General features: G+C 39.6%; 2 protein-coding genes across 4 annotated transcripts; one reads left to right on the forward strand and one right to left on the reverse strand.

Annotated features, from left to right (window-relative positions):
- The first annotated feature begins 438 nt into the window (after positions 1-438).
- Positions 439-14,589, forward strand: CHRNA5 (cholinergic receptor nicotinic alpha 5 subunit). 3 transcript variants are annotated; one of them, XM_030228347.2, is made up of 7 exons: positions 455-596; positions 2,612-2,723; positions 8,871-9,022; positions 9,308-9,352; positions 10,604-10,713; positions 11,637-12,468; positions 14,417-14,589. In XM_030228347.2, exons 2-7 carry the CDS (start codon positions 2,687-2,689, stop codon positions 14,576-14,578), a joined length of 1,338 nt encoding a protein of 445 aa, XP_030084207.1. In that variant the 5' UTR covers positions 455-596; positions 2,612-2,686; the 3' UTR covers positions 14,579-14,589. The 3 variants fall into 3 exon arrangements, with proteins under 3 accessions (XP_030084206.1, XP_030084207.1, XP_050834345.1); XM_030228346.2 differs by lacking the exon at positions 2,612-2,723 and having other exon boundaries at positions 439-596; XM_050978388.1 differs by lacking the exons at positions 455-596; positions 2,612-2,723 and adding an exon at positions 3,482-3,631.
- Positions 14,590-17,910: 3,321 nt separating this feature from the next.
- On the reverse strand, positions 17,911-23,435 carry CHRNA3 (cholinergic receptor nicotinic alpha 3 subunit). The gene is made up of 5 exons (XM_009098212.4): positions 23,296-23,435; positions 23,184-23,228; positions 21,697-21,806; positions 19,489-20,500; positions 17,911-18,039 (listed from the first exon to the last, which is right to left on the reverse strand). The coding sequence occupies exons 1-5, from the start codon at positions 23,314-23,316 to the stop codon at positions 17,911-17,913; spliced, it is 1,317 nt and encodes a 438-aa protein (XP_009096460.2). The 5' UTR covers positions 23,317-23,435.
- Between the last annotated feature and the right edge of the window lie 19 nt (positions 23,436-23,454).

Here is a 23,454-nt window from a genome sequence, read left to right on the forward strand (position 1 = left end):
CGTACTGATTTAGAAACTTACAAAAAAACCCCTACCGGGTGTTTCAAATGCAATGGAAATTAAAAGATTTTTTTTCGCCAGAAGTCACTTACACTTGCACCCTCCCAAAAGCACAGTGCAGATGCAGCAGGCGTTGCCCGGGCGGCTGTGGCGGGGTTATCGAGCGCTGGTGCTGCAGCAGCCACGCACCTGCTCGGCCCCGCCAGGGGCCGCTCCCGGGCGGCGGAACGGGCACGGGGACCGAGCCTGAGGGCGCAGCGCTGCCGCCTCCTCCCCGCGGTACTGCCGGGAGCTCCTCCGACCGCACCGGCTGCCGCGCGGGGCCGAGAGCGGCTCCCGACGCCGACGGTGGCGCCGGGCCCGCGCTGTCCGAGGCTCCCGCCCCCCGCGCTCCTCACGGCCCCTGCGGGGCGGGGCCAGCGCCGCCCGGCCCCGGCGGCTCCCGGCTCCCGCCGTGGGGCTCGAAGCGAGCGGGGGCCGTGCCCTAACCATGACCGGGTGCGGAGCGCGGCCGTGCTGCGGCCGCCCTCCGTTCGTGCTCCTCCTCACCTGTCTCTGCGCGCCCCTGCTCGGCCAGCCCGGAGCCTCACACGCGGGTAAGGCGGCTCGGGGCGGCCCCAGGGGGTGAGGGTCGGCGGGGCCCCTGAGAAGAAGAGTGAAGGGTGAAAAGCGCTCCGGTGAGGAGCCAGGAGGGTGTCGGAGGCGAGGTTTTGGCCGGCCGGGGGCTCCGAGCCCAGCAGGCGCTGTGCGGGGCCGCCGGGGACGCAGCGGGAGGCACCGTGGCCCGGGGGTCTGCGGGCGCCGCTGCCCTGCCCGGCTGGGAGCGCGGGCAGCGGGAGCGCTCCGTGAGGGGGAGGCAGGCGGGATTTTGCGGCGGCGGGGGGGAGCTGTCGGAGATGGGGTCTCTGCGCGCCAGCTTCGTTTCCCGCGCCGTCAACTTTTTCCCGAACGAGGTTAAGGTAAGGCTAGTGCCGGGTGCGGTGGTGGCTGCTGAGGGAGGATCTCAGGGATGCGCTGGCTTTAGGAGAACGAGCGGGACCTGCGGGGAGCGCTGTCAAACGGGCTCACCAGGGCTGCCCCCTCGCAGGAGAGGGGGAAAATGTCTTTGCTAAACTGTAGGTTTTCAGGTACGTTATCAGTCTGGAATGCCTCACATTTCATTACATTACATACACTTCCTAAATGTGCATATATATATAATGCTTTAAAGATCTCAGCTGCCGTAGCTTTCAGGTTTTTATCTGCTCACCTTTTGAGAGGAGGTGCAGTTGTAGGTTTGTGGTGCATGCTCTGCATCTGACACAGAGGTGAACTTGCAGAATATATTTTAATAACTGTAATTTCGCATATGGATGTGACTGCACATGAAAACAACCCTCCTAAGAATTTATAACACAACTCTCGTTAGTTTAGTCGTGCATAATTTCTTTGATTTCAAAAGAGGCAGTCTCATAATTCAATCAGGATTTTACTTTCCGAGTTGAAGGATGTAAAATAGCATGTGAAGTTGGACTGTTTATAGAATTTTACAAAGATTAAAAGAACAAAATCACCTCTCTTCCACAGACTTATTTAGAAACAGTTGTTTCAAAATGTTGCGCTTATGTAATTTGTCCCTACATTCCCAAGAGTCTCGCAGAATGTCTTGAAACCACAACTACAATTAAAGGCAGACAAAAAAATAATGAAAGATAAATTTGAACTTTTTTTGTATTAACTGAAAATTGAAAAAGAGGTTGTAAATATAGTTTATGGAAAGCTGATTGTACCAACATCTAGGTTTTAATTCAGCCCACAAATACTCAATCTGTTACTGCTGAATGTAATTTAAAAGACTATTCTTTGTCCCAACATTTGGAAAAGTAGTGTTTTTCCTGTTCTTCATGACAGAAGATGCAAAGTCATTATGTTACATTATATGATTTATATGACTGCATGGAATTACCTGCAGTCAGGGTGAGCCAGGTTTTGCCTTTTGGCACAAGCCAGCAGTTTTGACTTCATTGAGAACTGATTTTATACAGTGAGGCTAAAGTTTCTTTTCATAACTTGTTTTTTTTCTAAAATGAAATGAAATTTGGTATAAGAGTGCTTGTAAATTAATTTGGTGTTTCCTTCAGTTAATAGTGAACCAATATTTTATCCTGGCTAACTCCAAATTGTCAGGAGAAAATACTTGCTGATTTAAAACACAGTCAAAGTATGTTTTGTTCTTGCTCTGAATTTTCAACTAACAGGTGAGACTCGAATGACTAAATGGAGTTGAGGTTAACAAGAACCTCTAGCCTAGCCCTGGTGTGCTGTGCTGCAGACCTGTGATGGTGTTTCCCTGGCACTTCATGCACCCAAGCGTTTTCCACTCACTTTAACAGATCAAATCCTTCTCCCTGCCCAACAGGAAGCTGCAAACCTTCCTGCCTGTTTGGGTTTCTTGTGATTTTTCTCTTAAAATATTTTGTCCTTTCCTTAGAGGTTCTTAAGGGGATAAATGTGAGCACTGATTCGTGGAGAAATGCCTGTGTTGATTTGTAGAAGGAACTGTGGAAGGAAATACTCTCATAATTTCCCACTTTTTAGAATGGTAAACCCCAGGGTTTGTGTGATATTACAGGTTTTGAAATCTCCTCATCTGGTTTTGTGCAATGTGAGCTGTAGGATTCTGTGTTCAAGTGTATCCAAGACTGGAATGGAGCTGAGTGGGCAAAACACTGCTGAGGCAGAAGGTAAGGCTGGTGCCCAACATCTGCAGCACCCAGGGCTGCACTGGCAGCTTGTGAGAAGCCCTGGCCTGTTTCTTATTTCCATAAGGTCTTTTTTACTTACATTTCGGATTTGTGTTTAATTCCATGACACGTAGCCTCTAAATTTATAAATGGTTCTACTTATCAGGTAGAACTTCCTTGTGCTATCTGCACTTCTATATGCCCTTTTTGCTGCTTGCTTTCAGCATTCCTCAGTGCTGTCTTCACAGTCCATCTTCAGTGTCAGCAATCAGTGAAAATGATGGAATGATTAAAAGCGGTACGAAGAGAGATGACAAAATCCTGGATCCATTACAGGAATATCCTCCTGCCTTCAGTGTGACAGGATTTTCCCCAGGGCAGGCTGGTGTGCAGCACCTTTTCCTGTGGCCCAGCTGTTGGGCAGGGTGGGGGATCCCAGTTGTGGCTGTGGGAGCTGAATGGAGCATGCTGGTGTCAGTGAGCCTGTGGCAGGCACAGGCTGCAGTTACAGCTGCAAGTGGCTGTCACTGCTGCTGCCAGCCGTGTCACTAGGGAGGTCAGGAAGCTGTTGGGCACGTGGTGTGGGCTTACCCTAGAATCTATAGCACAGGTCCTCAGAAACAAATGGTTGGTGGTCCTGTTAGCTCTTAATCTAAAGACTGTCAGTTCACATCTATTTCTTGGTTAGTTTACACACTACATGGCAGTCTATTATGGTTATTAACCAAACTTGTACATGTATTCAGAAATATGTGCCATGATTATACCTCATTGCTAAGCTGTTAGGGGGTAGTTTCATTCTCCTTTACAACCATCAAGTTGTACCTTTAACATTTTAAATTTTAATTGAATGTGAGAAACACCATCCCTACTTTCTGTGAGCAACTCTTGTACCTCTGTGCATATTGGTAAGTACTAAGCAGTATTGCAGTTCAAAATTCCTCACAGTTTCATGTCCAATATATGTAGTTTTATTTTGCTCCTGGTTGGCTGGAGGTTGATGTGCTAGGTAAGAGGGAAGGCACAAATCATCCCAGTAACTTTTAAGCCACCTTTTCCACGCTTGTAGGTGTAGTGATAGGATTTGCCTTTATTTTTTAAACAGGGGAGGAAAAGATAGTACTGGGAAGCTCAGAATGTAATCGTTGGCTTTTCTGACTTCTGTGCAGTAAATAGAATAAAGTTAGTATTGCTGCTTTGACTTACAGACATCCTAGGTAAGATGATTGTGATCTTTCTAAATGCTTGCTGTTAATTAAACGCTTGACTGTGATTGGATTCTGGGCAATTGCTAATGCATAGAAGGAAAAGTAGGCCAAAAAATTAAAGACCATGCAGGAAGTATGACTCATGATCCTTTTCAAAGGGTCAGAGGAATCAGTATAAAATAAAACTTTAATTTAATACATTACCTGTCTTTTCTACCTAATGAAATAATGATGGGAGATCATCTCAATGAATATACTAGAGTACTGAAGGCAGGGATACTGTATATATTCCTTCACCTTCCAGATTTCTAAGGAAGTTATTAATTGTAGTATCTAGCAGTTAGATTTGTGGATAAGTTTGTGTTATAATACCCCAGAGTTAAAGAATATAATGTTAACTGCAAAGTATGGATATTTTGCAATGTTTATTGTCCTTAATAGTGGGGGTTTTTTTTGCTGTAATGGTATATGATTATAGACATGCATTAGTAATATATATTACTTCTGAATATGCATGTTAACATTATACTTCTAGAAAGTGACTCTTTCCCCATGGGCCTCCTTTTGCACCCAGTAGTGATGCAAAGAAGACATGAAATCATTAACACTCAATTCTGTCAATTGCAAATTGATTTGCAAAATGCTTTGAGTTACACTGTTTAAATTAGAAAGTGCTTTGAACTGTGCTGTTTAATGTATAAGGACCAGTGTTACACCTGCACTGCCAGTCTGGCTCTTGGACTCTTTAAGGAAGTGCAGAAGAATACAGAGTTCAAAGAAAGCTTGTTCTTTGGAGAAGCATGGTCTGTGGTGTTCTCCTATTTAAAAACAAAGATTTATGAAAATACCTCTGGGATCAAGCCTGTAACACCAAGTATTTCACTGGTAATTCTTGTAAAAGGAATAATGTTGCTAAATCATATTAAGATGCTAGGGAATTTAATCCCATAATGGTACAGTAAATTACAAAAGTGTTAGTCTTTTGTAAACCCATCTTTTTTTTCTTCTCTACAACATTTAAAAAGTCAGCCATTAGCAGCCCATGTGAAATTATGGCTTGAGAATGTTTTCAAGATAAATAGACATGTACATGTTTCTTTATGCTATTCATGCATCTGACGCCCATGTAATGTTTCACTCTATTTTCTAAATAGTTCTTCCAAAGTACTTCAATAAAAACGTTTGTTAAATACCTATGGAGAAAATGGTAGAACCGAATTTTTAAATAGAATTTTTCAAGGTCAAGTGTTTCATTAGAATTTTTACTTAGCCTTTGTCAAAAGCTTTCTCCAGGTACTTCAGAGTTTAAAAAAATTGAATCATTAGTCTGCTTTGTGCATAAGCATTTGTCTCCTTTGTGCAGAATTAAAATTTCGGCCATCCAACCTTGTATGTGATTTAGGTGTGTTTTTTGGGGTTTTTTTGTTGCTAAATATGGACTTACACTGAGGGGCAGTGAGAAGAATTTAAGGTGCAAATAATAAAGAAAACGTTGTCATTGGGAGTTCCCACTGAACAGTGCAGAGAGCTACCTTTGATTTAACCGGCAGAAGTTCCCTGGCCTCAACAGAAATGAAGCCACACAAATACAGGCCAGCCTAGAACTGCCCTTCAAAGGCTACAGATCTTTCAAGTATTTTTGTACTCTGAGCTGGTGGCAGGGGTGTGTTGCCATAATCTCTTGCCATCTGATTTAGTATGAGATTGTACTCTGAGTTGTTTGTTTGCTAATCTTGCTAGTCATAGGTTTTAACCTCTTTCTGTTTTTCTCCAGCCAGCATAGCTACTCTGCTGCCTTGAGCCACTAAAACCGTTTCACCTGTTTTCCTATCTTTACATTTTTTCCACTTGTCACCGGGTGTTCACAATTTTTATATTGATGTTAATACAAGGAGTAACTAAGAATCACAGCCCCTTGTTGTAATCTTAAAATCATAGATACATGGGAAAGAAATATAAAACATATGCATTCTGTGTTACAAATTATTTGAATGGCCACATTAAATAAAATGTACAAGGTAGGGGTGATTACTTATTTTGTTTTTGCAAAGTCTTAATAAACTCTTACCATTCCCAGCGTCCTAATGGAGCTCTCCTTTGTTCAGGAAGTCTTTTCTAGACCAGTTTGCCCCAATGTATTAATAAAGAGAATAAACTAGAAATATTGAAAAATGTGGAGACATCTGTGATCAGAAAAAGAAAGAAAGAAATAATTAAACTATATTGTTGGTAAATAATGGTCATTGTAATAGATCAGTGAGTATACTATAGGTCTGAGTATAAAATGTTTGAAAAATAATCTAGGTATATAAAAGCAGTAAAGGAACATGTCCCCTTTCAGCATAGCAGAGGAGATGCTGTGTTTTAAGAGAAGCTTCATCTGGAAACAACATGTACCCTGAGGATTCTGTATCGTTGCACAGGAGGTTGTCTTACAGGAACACAGAAATGGTGAAAGTGCAATTTTGCCTCTGCTTTGCTTCAAGGTCAATTAATTGAGAGATAATATCCAGCTGCATAGTCAGTCTTAAATTCAGTTGAGAGTTGTAACTGGAGGAGAGAAATGTAATTAATGCTAATATAAAAATCAAGTATTTATGAAATATTAGGCTGGGATATACAAAAAAACATTCATAATTCAGGAAATAGAGATATAGAATTAAAGAAATTAAGTTGTGTCTTCAGGAAGCATTCTTTTGGATGTCTGTAAAATGTAGGGCTTGGCAAATCTGTTTATAGTTACAAATAAGAAAAAATCCTTGGCTAATGAGGAGATACTGAACCAGTTAAATATATTTTTGGCACTTGTACATTTACAAGATAACTTGTACATGTGCAACATTCTGTTGCTGGATCCTTTTTGGCAGCTATTCTTATGTCCTGTGAGTTTTTCTGTATCCACCTGAGCTATCTCAGTGGTATAGTGTAAGTTGCCCATCAGTTCTTTGCACATCCTACAAGTCAGAAAGATTTGTGTTTTGAAACAGAAGAGTGACCTGTCTTAAAACCCAAATGTTGATTTGGCCCACAGCAAGAACCATTCAGCAGCACATTAGTGTCGGGTAAGACTTGTAGGAAGAAGGGATCCTGCTGCTCCCACTGTGCTGATCCTATTTCTTAAGTTACATTCTGCTTTTGCTGCTACTATGACACTTCAGAGAAGTCTGGTTAGTGTGTAAAATAATAATATTTTTTACTGGACTGCCCCACACCTGCATTGCCAAAGGCAGGGACCTGCCTTGCTGAGCTCTGCAGTGCTTTGGCTGTTTTCACCAAAGGGCCTGTACATGGAGCCTTTTGCAGCAGAGCAGTCACACTTCAGTGAATGCAAGGGTACTTAAAACTTGGGCTGCCCATCTTAGTTTGTCTAGGCTGCAGTGGCTGCAGTCACGTGGGACTGGGTTAGGTCAGTTCAAATTAATGGCTTAAGAGGTGTCAGCCAGGCCTCTGCCACAAATGCCAAGTTGTGGAAGTGTTGCTCAAACTCTGAGGTAGCTTTAGCAAGTTTTGTGGGAATGAGAACTGCTGCCCAATGCAGGTGTGACACTACCTGACCTACAGTGCAGTAATCCCAGGCAATTCTAAAACCCTAGTCCTCTTCAGTATCTGTGAATTGCTGATTTACTGAATGTTGATGGTAGTGAACTTCAAGTAGACATTATTTATGCTGCCTTTAATTCATACTTTGTTTCCTTTAGCTTATTTTATGAGAGATTAGATACCACTAATGTTTTTTCTGCTTGTATCATTCCTAGTTGATCTACTTCTGTTATGTTGACTAAATTCACCTCCTCTCCAAACAAAGTAATGTTAATCTTTTAAATCTCTCCTTGTATGGATGACTGTCTCTGGTTTTAATCTGTTTATTCTCTGGTGATTTTCTCCTTCTGATACATCTTTTTTTAGATGGATGCTGTTAGTGAGCACATGATTTCTAGAGAGGTTGTGCCATAGATTTATGTAATAGCATAATATTTTAAGTCTGCATTTAAAAGAGATGGTGGTGAGCTCCTTTCTTTTGTTTATGCTGTCCCTTAAACTGATGATAATAGTTGCTAGGTCTTTTTTTGGCAGTAGTTCCCTTTTAAATTTCATTGATAAGTAGTAAAAATCTTTCTGGAGCATGTCAGTGTTTTCTGGTGGTCATTCTAACTTATGTCTGGGGATTGGAGACCCTTCCATGCAAGGTTCTGTGTGTAGTTTGTGCTTCTCGAGGCAGCAGCCATCTTCAGGTCCTTCACAACACCTTTGAAAGCTGTCCTTACTGCAGTTATTTAGCTAGACTCTGCTCTTCCCTTTTTTCTTTCTCTCTTCCTTCATCTTCCCCAAAATGACCCCTTGAGAGCTATGAGAAAGAACTAGAAGGTGCATCCCAGTCAGTGTAACATTAGAATGGGTAGAGAGTCAGCTGGTAAATAGTTTGGCACATGCATCTAAGATACAAAACAGTGTGAGGAAAAGTGCTCTACAAGTGCAGCCAAATTTATACATGGTAAATATGCCCAAACATTAGAAGAAATACATTAAACAAAGAGATTGAAGTTTCAAACTGGATTGCAAGTTATGCAGTATACTACAGATGTGTAATGTGGATGTAGGTTGACAGAACTTCAGTCCCTCACAGATCAGCTTTCTGTTTAGAGGAGCTCCATAATTGCCTGGCATTGGGTAAATGATGTAAGAGCTTTTTGCCTGCTGAGATTATCTTAGTGTTCTTGAGCCATCAATTTTAGAAGCATGATAATGGTATGAGGATGCTAATAAAACCAGGTAACTTCATAAAATTCTACTTCCATGACCTTGGGCATGCTTCTAGAGAGAAGGGGATGAGATGAAGAATTGAACTCTGCATAAAAAAAGCTGTAAGTGTTTGGACACAAGAATGCAGATGTATGCTGCTCATCTGAATCAATGTTAATAATTTTTGTTTTAAATATAGCTGTATCTGAACCTTCTTTTATTGCTAAAAGTGAAGATCGTTTGTTTAAGCATTTATTTGAAGACTATCAGAGATGGGTTCGTCCAGTGGAACGCTTGAATGACACAATAAAAATCAAGTTTGGCCTTGCGATCTCTCAGCTAGTAGATGTGGTATGTATAGTAAATAAGTTGCATTTTTTTTCCACTAACTTTAAAAGGAGCACAATTTCATGTAAAATAATTGTGCCTGTTAAACACAATAGATTAAGCATCTTAAATTATCTGTGTAATAAAAATGCCCTGTAGATCAATATATAATGTTCTCATATAAACATACTTAGTGATTAGAATGCTTTCAGCAGTGTGTTTTGTATTTTAAGTTACAGACCTCTGTGAACTAAAGCAGCTATTTCCTATGGATAGATTATTTTTTGTGATATATGCTTTATTTTACAGGATGAAAAAAATCAGTTGATGACAACAAATGTATGGTTGAAACAGGTATGTGTAAATATTGATGAAAATTTCTGAAGCTTCATAACTGCAAATCAAAATTTACGAGAAACTTTTCTAGTTAATTGTATATTCAAAAAACTTAGCTCTGGCATGCAATTTTATTTCGCATAGTATCTTTATAGAATGTCCCTGGAAATGCTTTAAAGGATTAATTGTGACAAACCACTTAAGAATACCATTACAAGATAAATAAAAATTCACCAAATTAAAAGTAATATGATATGGCATTGCATGACCCTTTAATATACCAAGGTGTATAGATCCAACCATAAATTGCTGCTTCAGTATGAAAGTTTTTATTCAAAAGCTTTATTAAGAAAAGTATGATTGGTGTATTTTTCTGTGTAATATTTTTGAGGTATTTTTCCTGTGGGATGTTTGAAATTACTGGATATACATTACTGTAGAATTCCAGTTTCATAGTTAAATATGCTTGCTCGAAGGAAATACTTTTTTCTCTTAAGACTATTTGGGTTTGGGCAGGAAAACACCTTAAGCGTTGTAATTGTCAGAGTCCAGTGCTAAACTTAACTGCCACTATTTACTTGGGTAATGCTGCTCACAGATCATTCTTTATTTAACTTAGAAGAATCTTTGCAGATGCTGGGTATACTTACTAACTTATGGAATTATTTTTGTTTGGGCTAATTCCTTTCTGTTTGTTTATTTGATTTTTTCCTTTTGCTTCCCATTTCCTTCTTTTCAGTAACCGTAATTTTAGGCCAAGTTTTTATTTTTGAGATTAGTCAGCAAATATGAGATGGCCATGTGGGCTAATGATTCTTTGTGTCCTCTTTAATAATTTCTGCAGAACTTCTTGAAGTTGAGCCAGTTTTAAGAGTTGGAACATGATGGGTGTTTTTGTATAATGAAAATGTTTAAATTGCTTCTGATTAGCTTCCAGTCATTGGTATTCATCCAGAACAAGTTTTTTTTTTTCAAATTTAATTTATACAATTAAATTACATTATAATAGCTCTTACTTATAAATGCATGCTCTAAAAAAGGAACATCATATCTTAAGTTCTGTACAGAAATATTGTCAAACAGCTCTTATAACAGAAAACAAATAGTGAATGAGGTAACTACATGCCTGTTCAGCAACTTCATTGTTTTATGCAAATTTTAGTTCAGTTTGATTGTTGTTAATTGCCCTGTTATCTATTTTCATCTGGTATCACCCTGCTGAAATCCACTTCCCAATAATAATGATTTTTACATCTCACATATCCACAGGAATGGATAGATGTCAAATTGAGGTGGAATCCTGAAGACTATGCAGGAATAACATCTATCCGTGTCCCATCAGATTCTATTTGGATTCCAGATATTGTGCTGTATGACAAGTAAGGTTTGAATCTTTTCACACAAAATGCATTTAGTTTATAACTTCTCTGACCAAACTGCTTCTAGGAGGCTCATTGGATAGACATAATGTGTACATTTAGTGGGCTAAAGAACCAGTGGAAGAACTTGCCTCTGAATGCAAATAGACTTTGTTGTCATGTTAAGTGCTCAAATGTTTTGCTTTACTTCTGAATGGAATTTCTAGTCCCTTTGAAAAGGTTATTTCCATTTTGTTGTGTGAACTTTTTTCTTTGTTGAAGAAAAATATCTTGCACAGTGCTGGGTATAAATAGTATAGTGATGGTCGGGAAGTAACTAATTGATGCTGTTTTAGGTCATATTCAGCATGGAATTAAAGTTAGGCACATTTAACTGTAAGGGGGGGGTTGGATTGGTTTTGACTTTTTTCTTTTGAAAATTAGCAGATCTCAGAAACAAGAACTTTTGTGCACAACCCAGGTGTGCATACAGTGCTTTTACATTTCCTGACTTGTTGAGTCAGGATAAAAGGCTGTTGCTGTGATTGTAAATTCAAGTTTGGGCACAAGTATTATTTTGCCTGTTCAGTGACTCTTTTTCTTCAATAGTTATGATTTGGCTGAATTTAAAAATACTTATTCTGTCTTACTAATAGAAACATCATGCTGTTAAAGATCAGGATTTCACAGTCTTTTCATAAATCATTGGGACCATAGAAAGTTGCACAGATCTTTTCAGGACTTGAAAAATATTCTTCAGTCTTCCAAAGCTGTTTACCTATGTTAGGTTCAGATTTGAGGGGAAAAAGTTGACTATGAAGACAATATAAAATTTTGGCTATCAAGGGATAGACAGCTGAAATGACAATAACAGAGCATAATATCTTTTTTAAATACATCCCCACACCCCATTGTAATTGCCTGTAATTTATCTCTTCTTTCAGTGCAGATGGACGTTTTGAGGGAACATCTACAAAAACTGTGGTAAAATATGATGGCACCATTGCTTGGACTCCACCAGCAAACTACAAAAGTTCTTGTACTATTGATGTAACATTCTTCCCCTTTGACCTTCAAAATTGCTCAATGAAATTTGGTTCCTGGACTTACGATGGCTCACAGGTTGATCTAATACTTGAAGATTATGATGTTGACAAAAGAGATTTTTTTGATAATGGAGAATGGGAAATAGTGACTGCAACAGGGAGCAAAGGAAACAGGACTGATGGATGCTGCTGGTATCCTTTTGTTACATATTCATTTATAATTAGACGTTTGCCACTTTTTTACACTTTATTTCTCATTATTCCTTGTATTGGGCTTTCATTTCTAACTGTCCTTGTCTTCTATCTTCCTTCAAATGAAGGTGAAAAAATTTCACTCTGCACTTCAGTACTGGTATCTTTGACTGTTTTTCTTCTTGTTATTGAAGAAATTATTCCATCATCTTCTAAAGTTATCCCACTCATAGGAGAGTACCTGGTGTTCACTATGATATTTGTGACCTTGTCCATCGTGATCACTGTCTTTGCCATCAACATCCACCACCGCTCCTCGTCCACACACAACGCCATGGCACCCTGGGTGCGCAAGATATTTCTGCACAAGCTGCCCAAGCTGCTTTGCATGAGAAGCCATGTGGATAGGTACTTTGCTCAGAAGGAGGAAACAGCCAACGTGAATGGCTCAGAATCATCCAGGAACACCTTGGAAGCAGCTCTGGATTCCATCCGCTACATTACCAGACACGTGATGAAGGAGAATGAGGTCCGCGAGGTGGGTGTGTCAGTCCTGCTGCACTGATTTTGTACAAGTGCAGATTAGAAAACCAAGGGCTTTACTGGGCAGCTCCATATTCAAGATGTGCTACAGATTTCCAGCTTTTGTACTTTGCTGAAAGTTGTGTAGTTGTTTCCCCTGGAAAAAAGTGCAAATATGGTACAATACTGAGACTGTTTGGCTGATACAGTGCAGTATTTGGGGTCTTCAAAAGTATTTTACTGTTTTCTATTAGTTCTTGTCATTAGTTACACATTGTGAGACACTTGTCAGTGGCAAGAGCATGTACTGGAACTGTTCCCTACAGCACTGCTGAGATGACAGGACAAGGAGCTCTTTTTAACTTTAATGTTGTACCCAAAGGCTATCTTGAAAAATGCATTTGCCTTATATTTTCCAAATAAATGCTGCCAAGACTTATCTTGCATTTTGAGTGCTCTAACTTAATTTAAATACAGGCTATAGCCATACGTTGGCCATTTTGTGCTCAGATGAAACACGGACTCAATGACATCCTAAGTGTTCTCTTCTAGCCTTACTATTGTTTGTCCCTAAGTTTTATCAACAGATATCAGAGGCTTTTTTTTCAGTGTCAGAGTGCATTTGCACTCTGAATTATCCTTCATGAATGTTTACAACATTTGTGTAAGAGCATTGGAAATCTATTTTCTTTACATGCTCTTTAAGCTAGCGCCATTGGTACATCAGAGATTTAAATGCTATTTCCAGTCTAATGTAGAAGTTTGTAGGAATATAGAAGTTTGTGGTGTGCTGTCTGTTTCTGATGGCAAAGGCTGAGGTTCTTTCAGTCTCTATGGGAATTGCTGTCTTCAGAAGGCTCTGGTTGCTGAGAGTGTGTTCTCCCATACGAGACTAGGAGTAATGTGCCTCCTCTGATATGCCTTCTCAGGACTTGATTCTGACATTGTCACAAGGGATGTGGCCTAGATTTTTAATAAATGTATCTGCTGTACTGTTGAAGCAGCATCTGCATTGTATGAACAACAGAAATAGAATAGTTTGCTATTAAATACATCATTTCCTGTAAATTAAGGGTTCACTGTGAGAGACAAGTAGTAAGTATTTTGTTCTCCAAGTGTAATGTTGTTACTATAAACCTTAGAAATTAATATACAGCTGACTGGGGATTCAGTTGTTTTATTATTAGTGGGCTCTAGAGAATGCAAGCATTAATTGTAAAAGTTCTTAATAAACACTGGACAGCTAGTGCTACTGTAGCCTTACATCTTAGGAAGCATTGGGCTTAGGAAACATGGATAGCTGCAGTTCAGATCCAAGACAATTGTTTGGCGGGATTTTAATTTGCTTGCATAATTATATCTGCAATACTTGCAAAACTGGTTATAGATATAAATAATTTTATCAAAAAGAAAAGTAGTCTTGAAACTACTGTGAGTATTCTCCCCAGTGTATAATTCTTTGCAGCTTTCAACAATTGTTTGTAACACAACAGCTGCTCTGTACTAACAATTTTTAAAATTTTTTTATTTACTACTTGGGAGGTTTGGTTTTGGTTTTCTGGTTAGTTTTTTGTTTTGGGTTGGTGTTTTTGGTTGTTTGGAGTTTTTTTACAACTTTTGCTTTCAACTCCTGCTTGGGAATTCCATGTTATGATGTCACATGCCATGTATCCTGCAGTATGTTAGAAAATGGCAGGCCAGTCTTATCTCTATAGATGAGGATGTTTGGTGCTTCTCAGGGTCAATTTCTGCATCAAAATCTACATAGTTTATCAGTCTTCACAGAGGGAAGCTTGCTTTGGTTCTAACTCCCAGTATAATGACAAAATATTGTTCCAGAGGGTTATCCCAGGGATGTGGTTGGAAAAAGGTATCTTGAAATAACTGAGAATTGCAGGATTTGGTACTGTGCTTTTACCTGTTCTTGCACACACTGACCAGCTCATGTGCTCTCTGTGTTTTAGGTTGTTGAAGACTGGAAATACATTGCTCAGGTGCTTGATCGAATGTTCTTATGGGCTTTTCTTCTGGTTTCAATAATTGGATCACTTGTGTTATTTATTCCTGTTATTCATAAATGGGCAAGTATAATAGTCCCTACCCATATAGGCAGTACAAATGCATAAAATATTTTTGGACCTATGTCCTACTGATCTGGCTCTAAGTTTTGCAGTAACTCTGTTTCCATGCATGTTCTTTCTAGGCATGTTTCTAGTAGAGTGAAAAAAAAATAAAAATCCAGAACAAGAAAATTAGGTTTATCTTAAAGCATGGCATTCCCAGGGCACACAGAAGTCAGTCTGCTTATTGCCAGTCTACTGAGTTTCTGCCAAGCCAGGTCAGAATTAAAAAAACCTTTTCTAGCCATGGCATGTATGATTTATCAAAAAAGCACCTACTGTGATATAGAAGGATTTCAGTTTTTTAATGATGATCACTGTAGTCCAATTATTAAATTACTATATAACTTGTTATACTGAATATTAAATATTTGCAGTTACACAGTAGAGTTGCTTATTTCAATTTAGTTTACAAAGGTGAATTTCCATCAGTTCTCTTCAGTGTGTTGAAGTCTGAAATTTCGCCAGAATAATTTAGAGTAATAAAAATATAAGTTAAACTTCCTGTATATATAATATACAACTAAGAACAGCAATTTGGCCATGTTTGCCTTTATAAATTTTCAGTGGAATTTGCTGCTAAATTTTAAAGCTTGTTAATTCTGTGATACCAACATGAGCATTTAATAAGCCTTAAAATGCCTAAAGTATGTGTGTATATTGATGTACCCATCAGCTTTGGAAAGGAAGCCAAAGGCAGTTAACTGAGTTCCCAAGGTGCATAAGTATTCTAAGGGGCTGGAACATTTGGATTTCTTTACTCTTGATGAGGAATTTGATACAGTGTGTGAGTTTGCAGACATGTTCATTATTTCCTGTATCTGGATGTTTCTCAGAATTAAGATTTTAAGCACAGGCAGAAGGAATTTGTGCAGCATCTTTCTGAAGAAAATGGGTTATAAATTACTGTGCTGTGGAGCCAAATGGAGATGATTAATGATTTTCACATTTGTTTAATTAAATTTGAGCACTAGCTTGGATTAGTTCTTTCACTTTAAAAACCATATGTAACTCTAACTAGCAAGAACTTAGACTTTTCTGAATTTCCATTTTCCTAAGATCATTGAAAATGAACTTGCAATTTTTCAATTATTCCGTTAGAATGCATTCTTTACACTGATTCCAATGCCACCTTTCTTCCTTTCTTAATAGTTTTATTTCTGGAAAAGACTCTAAAATAGTTGGGTGTTTTCCTACACTAAAGTTTTTGTTGTTCATAATATAATTGCATCCTGTAGGCTGAATAGAGGAGTAGAGCAGGCTAGAGAAAATCTTAGGAAGCTTTTGTTTGCTTGAATTACTACATGAATAATAACATGTTTAGGTGAGAAGTTTTAATGTAAACTGTGGTATCTTCAATAATTTTAAGTTTTTATAGTGATTATAAATTTGAATAACAGGTACATATTTCTCCCATATTCCCTCCCAGATCTCCTTTAGAAAAGCCCTGCACTAATTATAATAGTGATTACTTATGTCATAATTTATATATAATTGAATATTTATTTCAAAATGTTTTTAATCTGCAGGACATTCTTGGTTTTGTGTAGCTTTTAAAGGCTCACAGGTAGGGAAATTATATCAGGCAGACCTTTTTTTTTCTTTCTTTTTTTTTTTTTTATAATAGTAATTAGGGATTTACTCTTCCTCAGTTAGACAGTTACATCTGACATTGGATATCCATTTTTCCTTTATTCCCACTTCCCAGAATTACTGAGGTTAAACAATGCATCAATGACTTACTCTGTGTGCAAGTTGCAGAAATACTTCAGATAGCTTGTTTTCTCTTCAAACACAATATTTCTTTTTAAAGTCTTCCATAGGTTTGAACTACTGAAATTTACTCTTACCTGTAGAGAAAGCAATGTGAGTACAACTGTAGATTAGATATAGATCATATTTTTTTAACTCCATTTCATCTCTTTCCCCTTGTTAAATGATGTCTCCAGGCTGCCCAGTTACATTACATCATGGTGGGCAGCCCATTGTCCAGTGGAGTCACTCTCTTTATTATAGTAGCTCACAGTTTTTGCAAATGCATGGATTTCTCTTAGTGACTTCTAGTCTGGTCATGATAGATTCAGATTACACAGGTGGCACTGGAATCCTTGGGGTCTTCTGCTTATCAGGTGTGTCTGAAACAAAAGAATGTTAATATACTCAGAAACATGGACTTTTACTTCTGTAACTTACTGCTGAATGTATTTAACTGTAGGTAATACTACTTTATATAGCTTTCTTTCTGTCACTCGCTCAAAATAAATGAAAAAAAAGGCACAATTTTCAACAGTTTGATTCTCTTTATTTTCAAAAATGTTACATCACTTGATACACTGTATTTCCACAAAGTTTTTGGTTTGGTACAGAGAGAACAGTTAGTATTTTTACAAAATATGATCTGATGACAGTGTTTTGTTGCATTCTTTATTCATGCTCTTAAATAATCTGCAGTTACTGATTAAAAAAAAAAAAAGAGAGAAGATATATATGCCTAAGCAACAATTTTATCACACTTTACAGGACTATTTTTGTCTTGGCATAAAACACTTCACTACAGCAGGATGCCTCTGTGTCTGCACTATCCTGAGTATTTTGATCCTTTACCTCCCTTGCAGACTGTCTTATTCTGTGTTTTACTTGTACACAATTCTAAACATCATTAGGTTTGAGCAGGTTTTTTTCCTGACAGCCTTCACATACATTGCAGTCTGGGGATACACAGAGTTTACTTTATGGCTGCTTTATTACCATCATCTATTATTTACCTATTTGTTCTCCTTTTGTTCTAAACCCTTCCTCAGTCCTTTCTTGCCATTGTGTGGGTCAGTTTGCACAGCAGGTGGCAATGTCTGCACTCCAGCTGTTTGGTACTTGTGCTTCTCACCCTTCCGTCCTTGTGAGGGTACTCATGGAACTCTCTGTGAACTCCTTCCAGAAGATCCTGGCGTGCTCTGAGGAAGCTTGGGACCGGACTTCAAAACAAACCTAATAGCCCAAAGCATTCAGCTCATCACGACTTTCCAAATACTCATGTTATTTTCCATTTCTTTATTAATCCCTTCTTAAATCACTCCTATAAAGTTTAACATACGCCTCCATCTTCTCCAGTTATTGCAGGAAGTAGCTGTAAAGCATAGCTTGTATTACTTTGAGATTAGCTGTCATAAAGGTACCAAATAATTCCTTTTTCTGCATTTTGAACAAAGCTGCTTTGGTCAAGTGAAGTTGAAGCCAAGAGAGATCCTTGTTCTACTATATGGAAGAGACATGAGGTGGTGGGAGAGTGATGCAAAGTTGATTGGCAGCTTTATTTGATTTCACAATGTTTTATTTAATTTTTACATTTCATCTCCAGCCATCAGAGGTTGTAAAAACAATCCTGCTGTTCCTAGAATACATACCAGGATGAAAACCCATAGAAAAATACGATCGATTACCATGGCAACATATTTCCAATCATCCTGAATCTGAAAAGAAAAAAAAGAATAGCAAGTTGGCATGTTTAGTAGGTGAATAAGTTGCATTAGCAGTAATACTATTTCATAGAAGAAGCCCAGTTTTTTCTGTATGTAGATGTCCGTATGAATACACAGCTTACACATCTGTTTTCACTGACAAATGAATTCATCTTGAAGAAGCCTTATTTGAATATGCTCTTTGGAGCAAAGCCAAAAGCTGCTGCTTCAAATCCAAAAGGTTGTTCACCAAGACACTGGACTTGAGGAGACACAACTTCTCTATTTCAAAAATGAAAGTGTTAAGCTTTACATTCTTAGATGAACAGGTTTGTCCAGAAAACGTTACTGAAACAGACTGCTCCTACTGGCCTTTAGGTAGGATGTAAAAAGCAAAGATTCATTGGCATATAATTATCTGGTACTTTGTTATGTAGAACTGAAATTTGACCATTTTCATGCATGATGTAAAATGCATCCCTGTACCTTTCATGTAAAGAGGGAACCAAGTTTCAAAAAACCCCTGATTTTTCGAATTTTCTCTTCTTATAGTGAATTTTATAGCAAGAGTGACAATCAAGTATTATGTATTTATATATTAATAGTAACTCGATGATAATTTTTAGTTATTATTGAGATTACAATTCAATTCTTTTGTTTTTCTTCAAGAATGATAAGAAATGAGTTTGTTGGTTTTGAAATTTGTTCTTTTTGGCTTAGAAATTGTTTAAGGAAATTGTTAAGGGAAACTTAAAACCCCAAAGCAACCCTGTGTTTTCTGTACCAACTAAATCTAAACCTAAATAGAGTTCTGATATAAGTATAAACAAAGTGAAGTTAGAATGAAGTGCTGTAGTTTGGGGATTTAAAAACTGTGATGGTGGGGCTACTGCTCATAGTAGGTTTGAGGAATACGGTAGAAAAAAACCTTTTCATATTTTTTCTCCTTTATTGTATTAAGATGCAGCTTTATGAAAGATGCCAGTCCCTGGCTTGCAGTAGTTGCCTCATTTAGCTACAGCACTTTACTCTGCAGCAGCACCAGAATGAGCTCCATCATCACTGTGAGGAACATTCACTCTGACATTTCTGTTGTTGATGGTAAGCTGTGGGAGGGAAAATGTAACTTTCTAAAGGCCATAGGGTCAGTAAATTCCACTATTAAGATTATAACTTGGAAAATCCTAACTTCAACTCTCATGGGATGGGTGCTTTGGTATGTTCCCTTTAATGTGCCTCACTCAGTATATATATTGTCAATAAAGAGATCACTGTGCAGCAGAGCTGCTTCTCAATTATATAAGTTCAAAATTGCACATATTTGTAATAGAGCTTGTGTAATTTACTTGTAAAAAAATAATGGTTTCTTTTATATTTTTTGTCTGTTTGAGATCTTTTTCCTACCAAACACTAATGGCAAAAGGTATCTGCAGTTTCAGTAACAGTAAAATATGTTCTTACCTCTTTTGCTTCATTCTGCATTTTCATATTTTCTGCAATGTATTTCACACTTTCAATAGCATCTCTCATTTCTGGTGACAGAACTGAAAATGAAAGCATAGGATCTACAGACTCAGAGCTTGAACTTCTAGTGAGATTGCCACTGAAATCCGAGAACTTGGTGCGCTGGCACTGACAGCAGCTGCATGCCATATCTTGACAAGCAAAGCCATCTTTGCAGCATTTGGTTTCAGAGCCGTTGATACAATTTAAGTTTGAAAACTCAGAAGTGAATAATGGTTTTGGCTTCTGATTATTCTCTTCATCACTGGCAGGCCTTGTCATGAACATGATCCGGGGAAGTAAGTTCAAGAAAATGGTTCTCACCCACACAGGCATTGTGTGCGTCTTGGGTGTTCTGTAGTGCACATTTAGTACAAATACTGTGATGACAATCGATAGAGTTACAAATATCATGGTGAAAAGGAGGTATTCCCCAATAAGGGGAATTACCAGGGAAGTAGAAGGTATGGTTTCTGTGATAACAAGAAGGAACACTGTTAAAGAGAGAAGCACTGATATGCAGAGTGTCACCTTCTCACCACAGTCTGAGGGCAAGTAGAAAACTAATACAGTCAGAAATGAAATCAGCAGACAGGGAATAATCATATTGATAGTGTAAAACAAAGGTAAACGTCTGATGTAAAGAGAATACGTGATGTCTGGATATATCTCTTCGCAGCAGTTGTATTTGATGTCATGTTTATACCCAGGAGCTTTAATTATAGCCCATTCTCCACTCTCCCAGTAATCTTTCAGGTTCATTGTTGAGCCAATTAGAACTAAGTCAATTTTGGCTTTGTCATAAGACCAGGAACCAAACTTCATGGTGCAGTTCTGATAATCAAATGGGAAGTAGGTTACATCTATTTTACATGAACTTTTAAATATAGCTGGAGGTATCCAGGTCACATCACCCGTGTATTTTAAAAGGGCCTTTGTCTTGTCATCAACCTGGAAATCCCCAACTGCACTGTAAAGCAAGTAAAAATAGCAAAAATTAGAATTATCTACTCCAGGTAGTTTCACACATTCAGATCAGATACATGAACTCTTTAATCTGTTTTGGGGAAGTCAGCCATTACTTGTTTACTTGGAGCTGAATTGCTCATGCAAGACTGCTCAGTGACCGTCATAAATTTGCATGGTTAAACTGAAACAAACAGCTCTATAAACTCACCAGGGAGGAGTTGAAAGCAAATATTCTCCCTTATTAATAGCATGGCTTGGTGCAATCAATGGCATGGTGCATTCAAAATAGCAAATAACAGATTGCAAATGACAGTCTGACTAGATGAGTCTTGTAGGGCCCTTCCAACTGAATTATTTCATTCTATTCTATTCTATTCTATTCTATTCTATTCTATTCTATTCTATTCTATTCTATTCTATTCTATTCTATTCTATTCTATTCTATTCTATTCTATTCTATTCTATTCTATATTGATCAAGCACATCAGAACTCAAGGGGTGATAAGAATATTACTGGTATTTCCACCTCTTCCATGGACAGTGCAGGTAGTGACTATGGAAGGAGGGATTAGGGTTTGCATAAGGAGTGTATTTGGTAAGAGGTTATTTTAAGTCCCACTTTGCTAACTTATATGATCCAGTTGAGTATATGAAAAAGTAAAATTAAGGGGTAATTTGAAGTTTTAAGGCCCCAGTTAGGAAAGGAGTGGCATCACTGTTGATCCATAGACCTGAGTTTTGGATCTGTGTAGCTGAGTCTATTTCTATGAGAATTGCATTCTTACAGATCCATTTAGTTATGGTTTGGCTCTTTACAGTCTCAGAAATTGACATCTAAAGTAAAGTTTATCTGTGGCTTTTATTTGTCAAAGGTGTCAAATTGTGAATTTGACTGCTAAAAAGCTAGAACTTGCATTCCTTTCAGTTAAAGTTGTGACTTGCAGGGGCTTGTGAAGGCAAAAAGCCAAGTGCACTTTGGCCTGCTCACTTGCAGCTCCAGGTTAGAGCTGGCTCCTGCCCAGGGATGCCAACATCCCTGGCATGAAGGTAAGAACAGCACTGGGGGGATGCAGGACACAGGTGTGTTGAAAAGCAGCTTTTCAGTGCATTCTTTGAACTTGCTGCTGATTTTTTTTAGAGCTGGTAACATCACCCCTCTCTCCCTGAATTAAGAAGTTAAATATGCAAGAGCCTTACTTGTTATATAAAACAATATCTGGCTTCCAGATCTGGCCAGATGGAACTCGGATGAATTCAGCACCTCCATAGTCTGCTGGATTCCACCGAAGCTTGTAATCATTCCAGATCTAATTATGGTAGAAATGAGTCCATGTTAGGTTTGTGAAGAAACTGAAATTCAGTGGACTAGATCTGAACCAAATGCTGTCATATCACTTCCTGGGTTGATTTATTTTGGATACTACAGTGTTTACATGTTTCTTTAATAAACACTTATGTGTGGTGTTTGTTCATACGCAGATTGTAGGGGGGCCTAGATATCTAGATGTTACATACATATATGACTTAAATATATGTGGCTGTCCCAGGAATGCCTACTCAGTAGCTGGAACAAGCTGAAAGAAGGAAGACAGTCTCTTTTCAGAGAGTGTAGGATTGTAATAATAACTTTGATCTCACAAAAACAGGTATCTGTGGGACAGTGAAAACAAGTTCCTGGAGGCTGGTGGCACAAGTTGTGAGCGTCAATTGAGGGACCTTGGGTCAGAGAGAGCTCCAGCATGTTATGGCTCAGGTAACAGCCTTTGTCACTAGTGCTTGTTAAACCCCATTATAACGAACTTAAGTATCAAGCTGAAGGTGGGAACTAAGTTGGTTACTAAGCTGACTGCAACAGTGAGTAACTGCATTTTTTAAAAGCCTTTTTAACATGAAGTACACATTTTTCGTTTGTTGTCACTTTAAGGGAGCTAACCAGCACCAAGTGGCGCTCTGCGCGACCTCCGAGCCGAGATGCTTCCTTTGCGTGGATGTCTGCCAAGGCAGCGGTTTGGAATCTCCCGAGCAAAAATCTTGTATTTAGCGACCGCAGCAAGTGTAGCAGCCTTGCTCTCTCTCTCCTGCCGTCCCGTCCCGTTCTGTCCCCGCCTGCCGGGCGGTGCCGCGGCCGCTGGGGGGCAGCAGCGCCCCGGGGAAGGGCTCGGGCGGCGCCCCCGGCGCGGAGCGGGGCAGGCGGGTCTGCTCTCCCGGCATCCTGAGCAGGGCTGCCCTGCAGAGATCCTGCCTAAGGATGCTCTCCCGGCATCCTGTCCAGGGCTGCCCTGCAGAGATCCTGCCTAAGGATGCTCTCCCGGCATCCTGAGCAGGGCTGCCCTGCAGAGATCCTGCCTAAGGATGCTCTCCCGGCATCCTGTCCAGGGCTGCCCTGCAGAGATCCTGCCTAAGGATGCTCTCCCGGCATCCTGAGCAGGGCTGCCCTGCAGAGATCCTGCCTAAGGATGCTCTCCCGGCATCCTGAGCAGGGCTGCTGTCCCGGGATGCGTCTGTGCCCCAAGGGACCCGAGCCTGGCGCTGACCCCGCAAGCCCGGTGCTGCCGGAGCCCGCAGACGCCTCGCTGGGCGGGCGGCTCTTGCGGCCCCGGCTCGGCCCGGCGGAGCTGGGAACACTCCCGCGCCGGAGGGGCAGTGAGCTGGTGCCCTCTGGGCTGTCACTGAGCGCTACTTACGTGCTTCAGCCACAAGTTGGTTTCCATTATCTGGTTGACTTCGTCCTGGAAAAGAGAGGTATGTCGGGAGAAGCGCCGGCCCTGCCGCGTTGCCCGGCGGGGCGATACTCACCACCTTCACCAGCTGCGACATGGACACCTCGAACTGGATGATGACGGGGTCCGAGACGTTCTTGACGGGGCGCACGAACTGGTTGTAGCTCTCGAAGAGGGCCGCGTAGAGCCGGTGCTCGGCCTCGGAGCCGGCGCAGCCTGCGGAGGGCACGGGGTG

Source organism: Serinus canaria, chromosome 10 (assembly GCF_022539315.1).
Source record: "Serinus canaria isolate serCan28SL12 chromosome 10, serCan2020, whole genome shotgun sequence".
Lineage (NCBI taxonomy): Eukaryota > Metazoa > Chordata > Aves > Passeriformes > Fringillidae > Serinus > Serinus canaria.